Genomic DNA, 14,315 nt, shown 5'->3' with positions numbered 1-14,315 from the left:
TCCTTTTTTAAATAATGCTCTGCTGTTTTATCCTCCCTTCCAAAACGAACAACTTCATAATTTCCCAAATTCAATTGACAACTTTTTGCTCACTTACGTAACCTGTCAAGATGGCGGCAATCTGAAAGGTCTGCTGTGTTGGGGTCTGTGCCATACCCCATGCAAGGTGGGTACCTGTTAGAAATGAAAATTCACTTCTAAATAATCGCTCTGGACAAATTCAAGAGAACAAAGATTTTATTAACAAATTCTGCAGAATCGGACGCCTTCCAAAAGAAGAGCGTACCCAAGCATTACAGCGATCTTTCTTATATAGCAATTTAGAGCCTCCCCTATGGCCCCTAGAGGTCACGAGGGTCATTGCTTTACAATGATCTCATTTCTTACAGAGAAAGCATATGATCATGTCCTCATTGTCTCAAACTCCAGCTGCATAACCCACTTCCCTGTCTAATGATATTTTCAGCCCTTGAACTTAGCAACCGTCTCGCACCTTGTACTCTTAGCTGGTTGTTTTTGCACCATATTAGCAGAAGTATTGTCTCGCTCAAGGTTTCGTTATTTTTCAAAGCTGACCCCTTGCCCCCAGCTAGCTTGTTTTTCTTACTAACTGCTTACATTGCAATACTGATCGTTAGAAGATCAATCTTTACGTAAATTAGCCCAAACATTAACATTTCCTTAAAATAAAACAGCCAGTATATATAAAATAAAGTAGCAAGACATACCACATATTTAGTTTGGTTATATATTAAATGTCTAGGGTACCATGCACATCTTAATAGCTTCTTGTTGCATAATAAAGCAAATCTAAATCTCACAACTCCACCCTTTTTCTTTTTAAGATGTGCATGCGTAACAGAATAGGCTGAATTACGGCTCAGGGAGGTCCTTCTGTCTTTTCAATAGTAAAACTTTAAGTTCATGAGTACCATGTTGGGGTATGGCAATGGCTTGCATCTGGGCGATATGGCGTTGGATCAATACCCTAACACAAGGAACCAGACAGGGAATAACGAGGAACAGGGCCCCGACACCCACCATCATTATTAATGCCATGCGCCACCAGCCACCCCCAAAAAGCGTGTTCCACCAACTAGCGTCCCCTATAGGTCGCCACGTCTGGACACGTACATGGGCTATTTTACGGATGTCCCGGGTGATTTTTAGGACAGCCTCGTAGTTATCGTCTATCTCCAGACAACAATTTGTCGTGTTAAACTTCCCGCAGACACCCCCTTCAGAGGCAAGCAGGTAGTCTAAAGCAAGACGATTCTGATATATTGCAGCCCTCATTTGAGACTGCTGTCTAGCCAGTAATTCCAATGCGAAGGCGGTTTTGTTGGTGATTATTTCCATCACCGCCTGCAAGCGAATGATGCGATTAAGCATATAAATTGGAGTTCTGTAACCCCAAGGGCCATCCTGAGCCCAACTTGCCGGCCCATAATACTCAATGATACGGGACGGTGGCCAATCTGCGCCCCACTTGGCCAAGTGGATGTCTCCGTACTGGTGGACATTCCACTGACTAGCACTCCTACGCTTCCGTGCTAGCTTTCCGGACCTCCGTTGCAGGGAGTCGAACAACTTAACCCCCAGGTCAGCCCCTTGATCACGTGAGAGGAGAAAGAACTCTGGTCTGACTATACCGAGGAAGCATAAGCCACCCCATTTCTCGGGCAACCTGGATATAGGACCCCCTCCACTGTCCCTGGCAACACCGTCCCAGGCCTCCCTAATTCCCGGCATTCCCGCATAAGGGCCAGAACCACTGCAATTCCAGGAATCAGAGGTGGGATGCAACCGCCTGCAGGTGAGATCCCCTTGTTGGGTGATAGACAACCCAAGGGGTTGTTTGGTGAGAAACCAACCCAAGGGTCGGGGCCACCAAGTGTCTGTGGTGAGATTCAAGACCCGCTGACAGGGGCTGTCACCAACTGGGCGGGACCCTTGTTTCCCAACGCAGAAGTGGCCCGCCGGGGTATTCTGCAATTTCCAGACTTGATAAATTCTGTTCTTGGAGTAAGTCCAATTGTATTCGAGGATTTCCTGAACATCCAAACTCTCCCCCGTCCATGGCCACTGCTCGGTCATATGCGGACCCCCACAAACCCAACAGCTCGTCACATTTAAAATTTTGGCAATTTGAGACGTGAAGTCAATAAAGAGATTTTTCACAACATCAGGAAGAGTAAGCCGTTTCTTAATGTCCTCATAGAGGGAGGAAACCTTGGCTGAGGTGGCTATTCTGGCATCGTAATTTGGAATAGATTTCTCTAACCCGGGATATATTTCCTTAACCCGGTCAAAGTGGTCCGCTGCCGAGCCAGTAAAACTGATACAGAGCCATTATTCCATAAGTGGACAGTCTATATTTCCACTCGTGTAATATCCCAGGCTGAATACCTGGTAGTAATGTTCCCCATCCTCCCAACATGGTATCATTTTCTCCCGGTTGTAACAGGCATCACTTATTTTAGTGTGAAACACAAAAGACCCCGGAAAGACATGGTCTCCCCATTTCACAGTTTGGCGGCATTTGTCGCACGGCCTGTTAGCCTTATCCCAACTGTCTTTTTTTTTAATGCAGACCCATTCGTGTTCTTCCCAAATACATTCATGGACCCTCCCCTCAGGCCATCCAATATATCCCTTATTTAACATTTGATAATACAATTTCCCATCCTCCCAACATTCCTCCCGGGACTCCTCATCATGGCAAAGGGAGAAGAAATTAGGATCTCCCAATTGAATTATAGCGCCGCATTTGGCACATTCCCTTTTAGTTCTACTTTTGTCTGTTTCCAGTAATTCAGCATGTCCCTGTAAACTGTCTGTTGACATACACAACCATTCGTAATTTATAAAGGGGCAACGATAGACCCTAGCCTTAGATAGACCGAGATATCCCCTGTTTTTTTACTTGATAGTATAGTTTTCCCTTTTTCCCAGCACTTTTGTTGTGGGTACATATCATAACAGCGAGTATTATTAGCATAAGAGGAGTGGGATACAAAGGATCCGCGTAACTCTAACTCAATGTCCCACACCCGAACCCTAGAGCGGCATTTATCACAGTTACCAGTCAATTTCCCCACTAAAAGGAAGGCAAATAATAATACAGTATGTAGCAAAAGAGTCCCAAGAGAGTTCATTTTTGATGTTTCTTTGACTTCACCACCAACGGTTCATCACCGGCCTCACACGACCAAGAGTCCTCTTTGGGCGGCGACACCGGGCCTTTTAGTCTGGCGGCGTGAGTCCACCCTTTTTCTTTTGTTCGTATGGCAACTTCGGTGGTGAGTAACACCTGAAACGGTCCCTCCCAGAGTGATTGGAGTTTCTCCGGTTTCCAGGATTTTATCAAAACCCAGTCTCCCGGTTCCACTTTGTGGAGGTGGATATCGAGTGGAGGGGTCTGAGTCAGGAATCCCTGGTGGAGTAAACGAGAAACAGCGAAGCCACATATCTCATGACTCACGCTCTAGGTGACAAACACTCAAACATTCATGCACTAACAAACAGATGAATTCAAGCCAGACCACAAAGTGTTAAACTGCTTGTGAGCTGAGAAGCCCTTTTTTATATAAAAAAAAATCCATACACAAACACAAATTCTCACATCCACAGAGACTATTTTTTTTTACAATCAAATTTGCACACACAAAGACACACATAAATCTTCACCAACACAAAATTCCTACGGGGGGGGCGGCCGACACAGACATAAATATTCAGGTTTAGATAAACACCGTATTTATCCAACTCCTTTTGTCTTTCATACAGTCCTCCCATACTACTGCTACCAGTATCTTAGCCTTCCGTTCCTCCGCCATTATGCCTCTCTATACAAATACCTTCTGAACCTCCTGTAACAACTCCGACTCATTTCTAACGCTCCCGTCCTCTATCTTCTGTAACTTCTTCTGGATATCAGGCCATGCCTTTGTACTCATTTCTACCGCTCCCTTAATCTGTGTAAGAATGGACAGGGAGACTCGTCCTTTCCCTGCCTCAGGTCGAAAACCTTGGCTAACTTTCGCTGTTTGGGGATGCAAGTTTGTATCCCTCGGATTATCAAATTTTGCATGTCTAGTATATTATTTCACTTTTCTATATTATGGTTGTCTCAGTTAGGGTTCTGAAGGGGATATTTGTCCTCACCCCTAACCATCCCCCTCCCATGCCAAATTGTCCGGCAAGCTTAATACCGGCGCTGTTACTAGTTTTTTTTTAAAAATCTCAATTAACACTTTCCCTATTCAGTATCCCCATATAAGTCTCCTTTCTCCCCCAGTAAATAGTATATTCAAAAATAGACATTAACTCAGCCCACATATATAGACTGGGCCTCAAACATTAATTAATTTGTTCTGACAATCCTATCGGATTCTCATCCAGGACCGTCATTTCCTTTTAAATGTTCCGACCTCCCCACTGGTGAGGGGGTCACACACAAACCCAATTTCCTTGTCCCCTATCGGCACTTTTTAAGAAATATTGTAATGTTCCAAACTTCTCATATCCTCAAACACCAATTTAATAATTCATGCTTGACTAACTTTAAAGCCTGTTCCTAAACTGTAAACATATATATATATCCATTTATTTAGTATTTAATATTTAAAATATAAAATACATACAGTTCCCAAATTTTAAAACCCACTGTAATCACCCAAATTTAGTATCCTAATTTAGATCCAAAATTAGTTTTCTTGTGTACTCCTAACTATTTCTCAATTACAATACTTTAGGTCATAAAATAATCATAACTGTCTTACAATAATTTGTCATTTCAAGTTTAAAAAAAATTCTAATAGCCGAATCCAAGGTCTCAGATAATAACTATGGAAGTCCTAACTACAACTGTCCTTCACATAGTGAAAATAAATCATGTTAAGTATTCATAAAAATCACATTTAAAACAATCCTGGAACTCAAGTTCCAGTGAATAAAACTTCCTCATTCAATCACCAACAAACAAATGTGCATTCAACCCGAATCACAGAGAGTTAAATGTTTTGCAAGCAGTTCTCTCTCTCTCTCTCTCTCTCTGTTTCTCTCTGTTTTAGTCTTGGATTATATTTATTCTTTAAATGATCATTTAAAATTTGACAAACCCAATCCTCGTCCGATCCAAATTTGGGCCACCAAACAGAACCCCCTTGAATAGGTTGTTGTGACCATTTTTCGCAAAATTTAACCATTTTTCGTCTAGACTTCCCCTTTCCTTTTTCCATGAGCCCAGTTACGTAACATTCGTCCTAACGGGCTATCATCCGGCACCCCCTTGTATTCTTCATCAGGCAACGGTTTAGGCACTCTTGCGCCCCCGTTTCCCATGCCGAAGATAAATACAAGCAAATAAACCGTCCGTGCGAGAAACAAGAATATCCCACACTCACCGGATTTCCTTATGATCGACCGGGTAGCGGCAACAGGTAATCAACCCTTGGTAACTGACTGAACGCAGAGTCTCCGGTACGTAAACAACACCAAACAAGGCAAGGTGTCCTTGAGTCCTGTGCATCAAGCAGAGACCAAACCCTGGTAACTGATTGAGCGCAGAGACTCCGGTACATAAACAACACCTGACAAGACAAGGTGTCCTTGAGTTTCGCGCATCAATCAGAGACCAAACCTGTCCGAACGCAACAGAAGAAATCTGTGCCTACCTGGCTTCAGTGCACCAAAATTACTCGATCCCCTGCCCGTTTTTCCCTTTATGACTGGCCAGTCTCCTCCCTCTTTGTTCTCCTGAGCCTCCCGGATACCACTCGCTCAAGCCGCGAAGCGGGACGGCGAGTAAGGAATCGGGGACTACCGAACTCGGTAGGGTGCACCGTCTCCGATGTCCTTCCTCGAGCCCACCGCAGCCGGAGTGTGGAGCCGGACGAGCCCCCAAGTTGTTAGAAATGAAAATTCACTTCTAAATAATCGCTCTGGACAAATTCAAGAGAACAAAGATTTTATTAACAAATTCTGCAGAATCGGACGCCTTCCAAAAGAAGAGCGTACCCAAGCATTACAGCGATCTTTCTTATATAGCAATTTAGAGCCTCCCCTATGGCCCCTAGAGGTCACGAGGGTCATTGCTTTACAATGATCTCATTTCTTACAGAGAAAGCATATGATCATGTCCTCATTGTCTCAAACTCCAGCTGCATAACCCACTTCCCTGTCTAATGATATTTTCAGCCCTTGAACTTAGCAACCGTCTCGCACCTTGTACTCTTAGCTGGTTGTTTTTGCACCATATTAGCAGAAGTATTGTCTCGCTCAAGGTTTCGTTATTTTTCAAAGCTGACCCCTTGCCCCCAGCTAGCTTGTTTTTCTTACTAACTGCTTACATTGCAATACTGATCGTTAGAAGATCAATCTTTACGTAAATTAGCCCAAACATTAACATTTCCTTAAAATAAAACAGCCAGTATATATAAAATAAAGTAGCAAGACATACCACATATTTAGTTTGGTTATATATTAAATGTCTAGGGTACCATGCACATCTTAATAGCTTCTTGTTGCATAATAAAGCAAATCTAAATCTCACAGTACCTATCTCACCACACACCCCCAACCCCATTAGCCAGCCCTGAGGAAGATTTTCTGTATAAATCAGGCAGAGCAACTAGAACCTAATAAATTTCGATTTGGAGGAATAAAGGGAAGGGAGCTAGGGCTGTGCAGGCAGGCAGAGAACTCCCCTGCTGTGTAAGGCACACCCATAGCCACTGCTTCAACTCCCATGAGGGCGCCTTTAAGCTCAGTAGAGCAGCAGCACCTACTCACAGAGTTTGCAAAAAATCGAAACAGCGCTGGAACCGGTTATTGACAAAGCATGAGAGCTAGACTCAGGCGTTGGATCAATGCGTGAAAGCGGTCGAACGAAGGACCGCAGCCTCGGCGATTGCGACAGAGAACTCCGAGGGGCTGGTCCGGACCTTGGAAGGCCAGTTTAGGACTTGCTGACGTGTCATGGGTCATCCGGAGCATGAGGACGGCGAGAACCTGGCTGAGTTCCTTGACAAGTGTTGCTGGAGCTGGAGATCAAGTCGGGCCGTGTGAGTGTGATGTAGGCCCACTGGATTGCAATGTTCAGGTCCGGCTCAGATCAGTGTTCCAGCGCGGTCCTTGCGCGATTCCAGCACTAAAAGAAAACCAGTTAATAATAGAAACATCCAGAAGACTGGGAAGAGATCCACAGTTTCTGGTATACAAAGGTTCAAGAGTAATATTTTTTCAAGACTTTTCTGGGTGCATAATTAAGAAGAGGAAAACTTTTGATGATGCTAAGAAAATATTAAGAAACTTAAATATTCAAGATTCTCCAAGGTACCCAGTAGTACTACAGTTTAATTATGGGGGGGGGTTAGTATTGAGTACAGGAGTTGGGAGGTCACGTTGCAGCTTTACAGGGCATTGGTGAGGCCACTGTTGGATTATTGCATGCAATTCTGGTCTCCTTCCTATCGGAAAGATGTTGTGAAACTAGAAAGGGTTCAGAAAAGATTTACAAGGATGTTGCCAGGGTTGGAGGATTTGACCTATAGGGAGAGGCTGAACAGAGTAGGGCCGTTTTCCCTGGAGCGTCGGAGGCTGAGGAGTGACTAGAGATTTACAAAATTATGAGGAGCATGGATAGGATAAATAGGCAAAGTCTTTTCCCTGGGGTCGAGGAGTCCAGAAATAGAGGGCATAGGTTCAGGGTGAGAGGGGAAGATATAAAAGTGACCTACGGGGCAACCTTTTCACACAGAGGGTGATACGTGTATGGGATGAGCTGCCAGAGGAAATGGTGGAGGTTGGTACAATTGCAATATTTAAGAGGCATTTGGATGGGTATATGAATAGGAAGGGTTTGGAGGGATATGGGCCGGGTGCTGGCAGGTGGGACTAGATTGGGTTGGGATATCTGGTCGGCGCATAGATGGGTCTGTTTCCATGCTGTACATCTCTATGACTCTACGACTCTATAACTTCAACTAGGCAGAAAAAGCAAAAGAATTTGTGAACTCGCTGAGATAATAGACTTGGAGCAAGGGGGAAAGAGGAAATAATGTAAGTGGAAAATGGCATAATTTTTTTTCATCTTGTCTTTCTTTGTACTTTTCACTTTCATGGTCTTGGGCCTTCTAGGCTTGGTATTGCTTTGATGTAAAATTGGGTTTGTTTCATATTATACCCAGTTGGTAGTTATCTGTTATTTTACTGTTCTGCTTTTCTGGGTGAGGGGTGGTTCCCTCTTTGATGTAAAAATGTGTGAGGTTGAGATATAGAGGGGGAAGAGAGGGCATCCATTGTTACATTGCAGGAGTGTAAATAACATGTTTTTATTCGATTGCCTGGGTTTTGGGCACGGCATTATCTGGAAGGTGCCAGAATGGCTATAAGGCTGGGCGTGAATGCCTTTAAGGGCGAGGGGGGGAGATGTCTGGAGATTTATGGGTTTTGTGTTTATTTGTTCAAGTTAGGAGTAGTAGTTAGTTTCTTAGTTTTAGTAGTTTTAATAGTGTTTGGAGGAATAGTTTTCAGATTTGATAAAGTCTGTGCTTTTTCCACTTGCCACACATTGAATGGGCTTCTTCCTCTCAGTGGGTCATGGGCTGTAGTGTGCGGTCATGGCTCGCGATCTGTTCAGGTGGGGCACCTGGAATATAAAGGGGAGGCATTCACCCATTAAAAGGAAGAAGGTGCTTTCAAATCATAAGAAAGAAAGGGTTGACATCGCTCTGTTCCAAGTGACACATTTAACTGATGGGGAACATCTGAAGTTACAGCAGGGCAGATACGAGAGGGTATTCTTCTCCTCCTTCAACTCCAAAAGCAGAAGAGTGGCCATACTGGTACAAAGGAAGCTCCTATTTCAGGTGACAGATCAAATCAAAAATCAGTATTGTTGGGATGCTTTCACTAGTACGATGTTTAATTTAGATCCAGGGAGGGTGAGATAATTGTACCTGTTACAAACAAGTGTTTTTAGCACCAGGCCTGAATGGGTTAAACTACAGCTGGACTAAAAGCTGCAGCCATTCTCACCAAACCACAGAAAAGGCTAGCTGATAAACATTATGCAAATCATTCCATTAAAACATTGAAACTTGTAACTGCCGGACATTACTCATGAAGGAAGTCACTGCTATCTTGCTAATGGTTCCATTGACATGTGTAATTGAGTAACTGTTAGACTAGCTGCAAATTGGCTTACTTAAGTGACCCATCGAAACTGCAGGGTAACGAGACGTATAGAAATGACAAATGGAATGTTGAGTTTGTAAGCCAACAATGTATTTATTGATTAAGTAAACGGGACGGCTGGCCCCGGAATGTCGGAACTATTGTTCAGCACAGCAGGAACCGAACAGACACCTTGACACAGCCAGGAATCTGAGCAGTTAGTGAGGAGTATAACTGGAGCAAGCCCGAACAGAAGAGCAGAAGGCGCCTTCTCCAGCAAGCCAGACAGCTTGCTGTATCTCGGACGATTCTCTCTCTCTCCCCCAAATAAAGCGGGTTGTATTCTGAATCTGGTCGGGTGTCTCTCTCTCTCTCTCTCTCCAAAACGAACACCGGGACGGTAATTTCCGTCCTAACAGTATGGCCAGTTCATCATGCTCAAGACTCTGATACACAGAGAAGACTGTGGCATTCTGAACGTCTACTGCCCCCGGTACATCCTCTCAAATCTTTAGTTGGCGTGGTCTCTAAATTAATGGCTCTTGAGGTGCACCATACGATGATAGGAGGAGACTTTAATGGTCTTGTGGACCCTGGGGTAGACTGGATGCCAAGAGGTCTGTCAGGTTGAGGTTGGAGCTCATGGATGTATGGAGGTGTCTCCACCTTAATGGGATGGATTTTGCATTTTACTCCAACCTGCACAAGTGCCACACACAAATTGATATGTTCTTTGTTCCATCGGTTTGTTTGGACTTGGTGTTGGCCTGCAGGATTGGGAACATAAATTGGGAACATGCGGCAGTGTACTTGGATGTTAAGATCAAAGATAGTGGAACAGACACACGACACTGGGACATGGATCCATTTCTGTTGAGGGATGGCAACTTTGTACAGTACATTACAAGGGAGTTCAGGGCTTTTTGGGACGTCAGTTGGGGTACGGCCAGTCATCCATCGGTGCTGTGGGAGACATCAAGGTGTATTTAAGGGATCTGATTATTTCATACTCAACAATGAGAAAAAGGCAGAGAGGAGAGCAGCAGCAGATGCTTGAGGCCTGGCTGAAAGCAGCTGAGTCAGCATATTATAACTGGCCATCTGTGGTTAAGTTACAATGGGTCGCAGCTCTCTGGGCTTCTCTGGACTCAGTGCTCACACAAGCGGCGAAGAGAGGGGTCTCATTTGCAAAGCAAAGGCTGTTCAAAAGTGAGGATAAGTCAGGTAGATAGCTGGCTTACCTGGTTAGGAAGAAAAGTGCTCCGAAGTCTATTGTGTCTCTTTGGGAGAGAATTGGCAACATCAATCGCCAGCTGAAAAAGATTAATGCCAGATTTCGGAAATCCTATGCAGAGTGATGCCGGTCGGAATGCTATGGGGAAGGAGTAGCGAGAATGGAATCCTGTTTGAAAACCTGGATCTCCCCAGTATAAATGCAGATCAGGCCTCCCTTTTAAGCGCACCTCTGAGGTACAGGATGTGCAAGAGGCAGTAAGGCAGCTCCAAAGTGGCAAGGCACCCAGTCCAAATGGGTTCCTGAGTGAGTTTTACAAGGAGCTTGTATACACATTAGCTGAACTAATTCTGGAGATGCATCGTCATTCATATAGCCAGAACTGCCTTCCACCTTCTCTTAGGGAGGCCATTATCTCTTTAATTTTAAAGAAAGGAAAAGACCCCGAGGATTGCACATCATACAGATCCATCTCGTTGAATGGAGACTTCAAAAATTTATCAAAGCTGCTGGCTCTGAAGTTGGAAAAGGTGGTGCCGGGTTTTACAAGTGAGGACCAGATGGGTTTTATCAAGGGACGCAGCTCTTCCAATAATATCAGGAGGTTATTGAGCATAGTGCAAATGTCAGCAGAGATTGATTCTGGGTGTGGTTCTCTCCCCAGATACAGAAAATACTTTTGATCAGGTGGAATGGTCGTATCTCTTTGATGTTCTTGACCGCTTTGTTTTAGCTTTGGTCTCGGGGGGCCTTCGCTAGGTGTGTGGCAGTGTTCTATAGAGGCCCCAAGGAATGATTATCACAAATGGTGTCAATTCGAGCAATTTTAGTGTGGGGAGAGGCAGCCGACAGGGATGTCCTCCCTCACCCCTGCTATTTGCCTTGGTAATTGAGCTAATGGGGGAGGTCATACAAAAGGATCCTGAAACAGTGGCACCAAAAGTGAGAATTGAGGAACACAAAATTCCTCTTAATGTGGATGATGTCCTTCTATTTCTGGCGAACCCGGCTAATACACAAGGTTAAGTTATTCAACAGTTTATTGGATACAGGATAAATTTTGCAAAGTCGGAAGTCATGCCCGTGGGGGGATTGGTGGAAGTACCAAAGCTGGAGGATGGAATTCGGTTTTCTTTTAGGTCATCACAGAAAGGTTTTCTCTATCCGGGAGTTTTATTACCCCTGTCTTCCATCAGCGGCATAGAGCCATCGTTGTGCAACTGTTTGATAAGATAAAGCAGGACTTGCAGCGGTGGGAGGTGCTATCACTATCGTGGCTAGGCCGTATAGCTCTGATTAAAATGAATGTTCTTCCTCAGTTGTTATATCCTATCAGGATGCTCCTGCTGTTGTTACCCAGACAGTTGCTGTGGAGGTTTATCAGTTGGCTTGGAACCTTTATTTAGTGCCGTAGGCACCCCCTAATTAAGTTTACCAAGCTGCAACTTTCGCAGGATATGGGGTGGGGGGAGTGGGGTGGACCTCCTAGATCTGAAGAGACAGCAAATAGGAACCCTGCTGTCATATGTTGGTGACTGGATTCGAGGTCGATATGGCTTAATGTTGAGGCCTCGCAGGTGAGATGTTCCCTCATCAACTTACTGTTTATGAACAAGATGTGGATCTGTAGCTGAGTACTGTGAGAGCCCAATTATCTTAAATACGGTGGATGCATGAAGGATAATATGGGAGGTTGAGGGCAATCTACTTAAGGCTTCACCCTTCATCCTATTAGTGGGAGTCCCAGGGTTTAGGCCGGGGTCAATGGACTCCAGCTTTAGAGTATGGGAGGGTAAGGGAATCTCCTGTTTAGGAGATTTATTAGAGTGAGAGGTCTTGTATTTCAACCAATTAAGTCAGAAATACGGGATTCCTAATAGGGGTGTTTTCCGATACTTCCAGGTTAGGGGTTATATACAGAAGAAGATCCCACTCTTGGCTTAGCCTAACAAGTCGGATATAGAGAGAAGAGTGCTCCGATGTGGGGGCGCTCACTCGGTTAGTACCATATACCATCTGCAGATAGGGAGTGTCTTGGGGAATATGGAGAGACTCTATGAGATCTGGAATCAGGAGGTCGGGGAAGAAATCTCATCAGAAACATGGCAGGATATATATGGGGATGTAAAGAAAATTTCAGCATGCAGTAAAGCACAAGCTGTGCAATTGAAGATCCTTCACAGCGCACATATGGCACCAGAGAGGTTAGCAAAGTTTAAGGAAGGGTCTTCTCCGAAATGTCCCAAATGTAAAACCAGCACAGGCACCCTCACACGTTGCTTTTCATTCTGCTACAAGATTCACGGATATTGGGGTGTCATAGTAAATGAGCTGGAGAAAATCCTGGGAATTAAAGTTAAGGAGGATCCGATATCCCTTCTTTTGGGATTATCGAGTTTGCCCCCTCTGGGTGAGCACGGGAAGAGGTTATTTAACATTGTTATGCACTGTGCGAGGAAGAATATTCTAATGAACTGGATATCAGAAATACCTCCAGGTCTTGCAGGATGGTGCAGACTTGTGATGGAGCACGTCCCCCAAGATTATCTGACAAGTATGGTGCACCACGGAACAGAGCAATTTTACAAGACATGGTGGCCATTTCTAAGTTACATTGACATGGACCCATCGGCGGTAGAGATTAGGGCCTCGAACTGTTAAGAATTTTTATGGACTCTTGGACTCTTATAGATCAGGGACACCTGATCTCTCATTATATATTCAGGGAACAATAACTGAAGAGCACCGGGGAAGAGAGAGAAAGTTAAATATAGATGGGTAGGGGGTGGTCAAAGATTATAATAGGGAGAGAATTCACTAGAGAATAATATAGAGAGTAATAGGGAGAGGATTAAATAGACAACAGTAAATACAAGGGGAACAAGGAGAGGGTTAAATATGTTAGAAATGGGGTAAAGTGTTGTTTTTGCAAATACAGAAAAGAGGTACAGCAAGAGAACTATTAACTCTGCAGGTGTTTAGGGAAGAGTATCTCTACTTTTCAGTGCATAATTATGGTTAATTAAGTACTAACTTTAATGTAGATGTATTAAAGAAAATAATTCCTTTTACCATAATGTTTAAAACAACAGTTTCAGCAAAAAGCTAAGATTACTGAAACATATCAGCGAAGCACGAAAAAGATACATTGTTAAGATGTATGTACAAGAATGGAATGTACCTATGGATAATGAAAGAAATTACAAAGAGGAACATTGACATAAGAGTTTAGCCTTATGACAGCACGGGCAAGGGGGAAATTGCCAACTTGGAAGGAAGGGGGCAATGGGCATGGAGCATAGATGGGCAGAGGCGAAATAGTAAGAGAGATTGGGTAATTAGGAGTCTGGAGAGATGACCTCACTCAGCTCAAAGGGTATAACTGTACACTAACCTAAGTTCTAATTTGCTTTCATTTGCTTATGCAATTGAAGCCCTTACTTGCAAGTTCATATTAAATTGTCTTGTTTCCAGCTTTGGTGGTCTCGTCTAAATTTTATTGAATTTTATTTCTAACAAATACAAGAACAGAGCATGGGATTTAATACTAAATAACAAGGAGGTGCAAATGGAGAGTAATAGAAAGATGACTGAATGCAGTGGAGCAGGCAAATGGACTTCCTCATGTGGCCTCCCCTCAACCCACCCCAACGTTGGTTGCATTCCAAGTTTGAACCTAAACCCCGCCCTGAACCGCCTCCAAAGGAGGGGTCACTCAGCAGCAGCAGCAGCAGCAACAACAACAAACATGCCCCAGATACACGTGACGCAATAAGCGGTCCAGCTGTCTATTGGCTTAACCGGTCTAAAATTGGCGGTTGAGCCAACAAATCGGGACAGGCCGCACACAAGAAAAACCCGCCCTAAGCATCGCGCGGGCTCGGCGGTTCAACTGTCACCG

General features: G+C 44.1%; 1 protein-coding gene across 1 annotated transcript; it reads right to left on the bottom strand.

Moving 5' to 3' along the window:
• Positions 1-219: 219 nt before the first annotated feature.
• Positions 220-6,518, bottom strand: LOC132834527 (endogenous retrovirus group 3 member 1 Env polyprotein-like). The gene is made up of 2 exons (XM_060853446.1): positions 5,679-6,518; positions 220-3,436 (listed from the first exon to the last, which is right to left on the bottom strand). Exon 2 carries the CDS (start codon positions 2,095-2,097, stop codon positions 874-876), a length of 1,224 nt encoding a protein of 407 aa, XP_060709429.1. The 5' UTR covers positions 2,098-3,436; positions 5,679-6,518; the 3' UTR covers positions 220-873.
• Positions 6,519-14,315: the final 7,797 nt, after the last annotated feature.

This window comes from Hemiscyllium ocellatum, chromosome 40 (assembly GCF_020745735.1).
Source record: "Hemiscyllium ocellatum isolate sHemOce1 chromosome 40, sHemOce1.pat.X.cur, whole genome shotgun sequence".
NCBI lineage: Eukaryota > Metazoa > Chordata > Chondrichthyes > Orectolobiformes > Hemiscylliidae > Hemiscyllium > Hemiscyllium ocellatum.
Note: the sequence above shows the minus strand (reverse complement) of the source record. Positions and strands in the feature narration are given on the sequence as shown.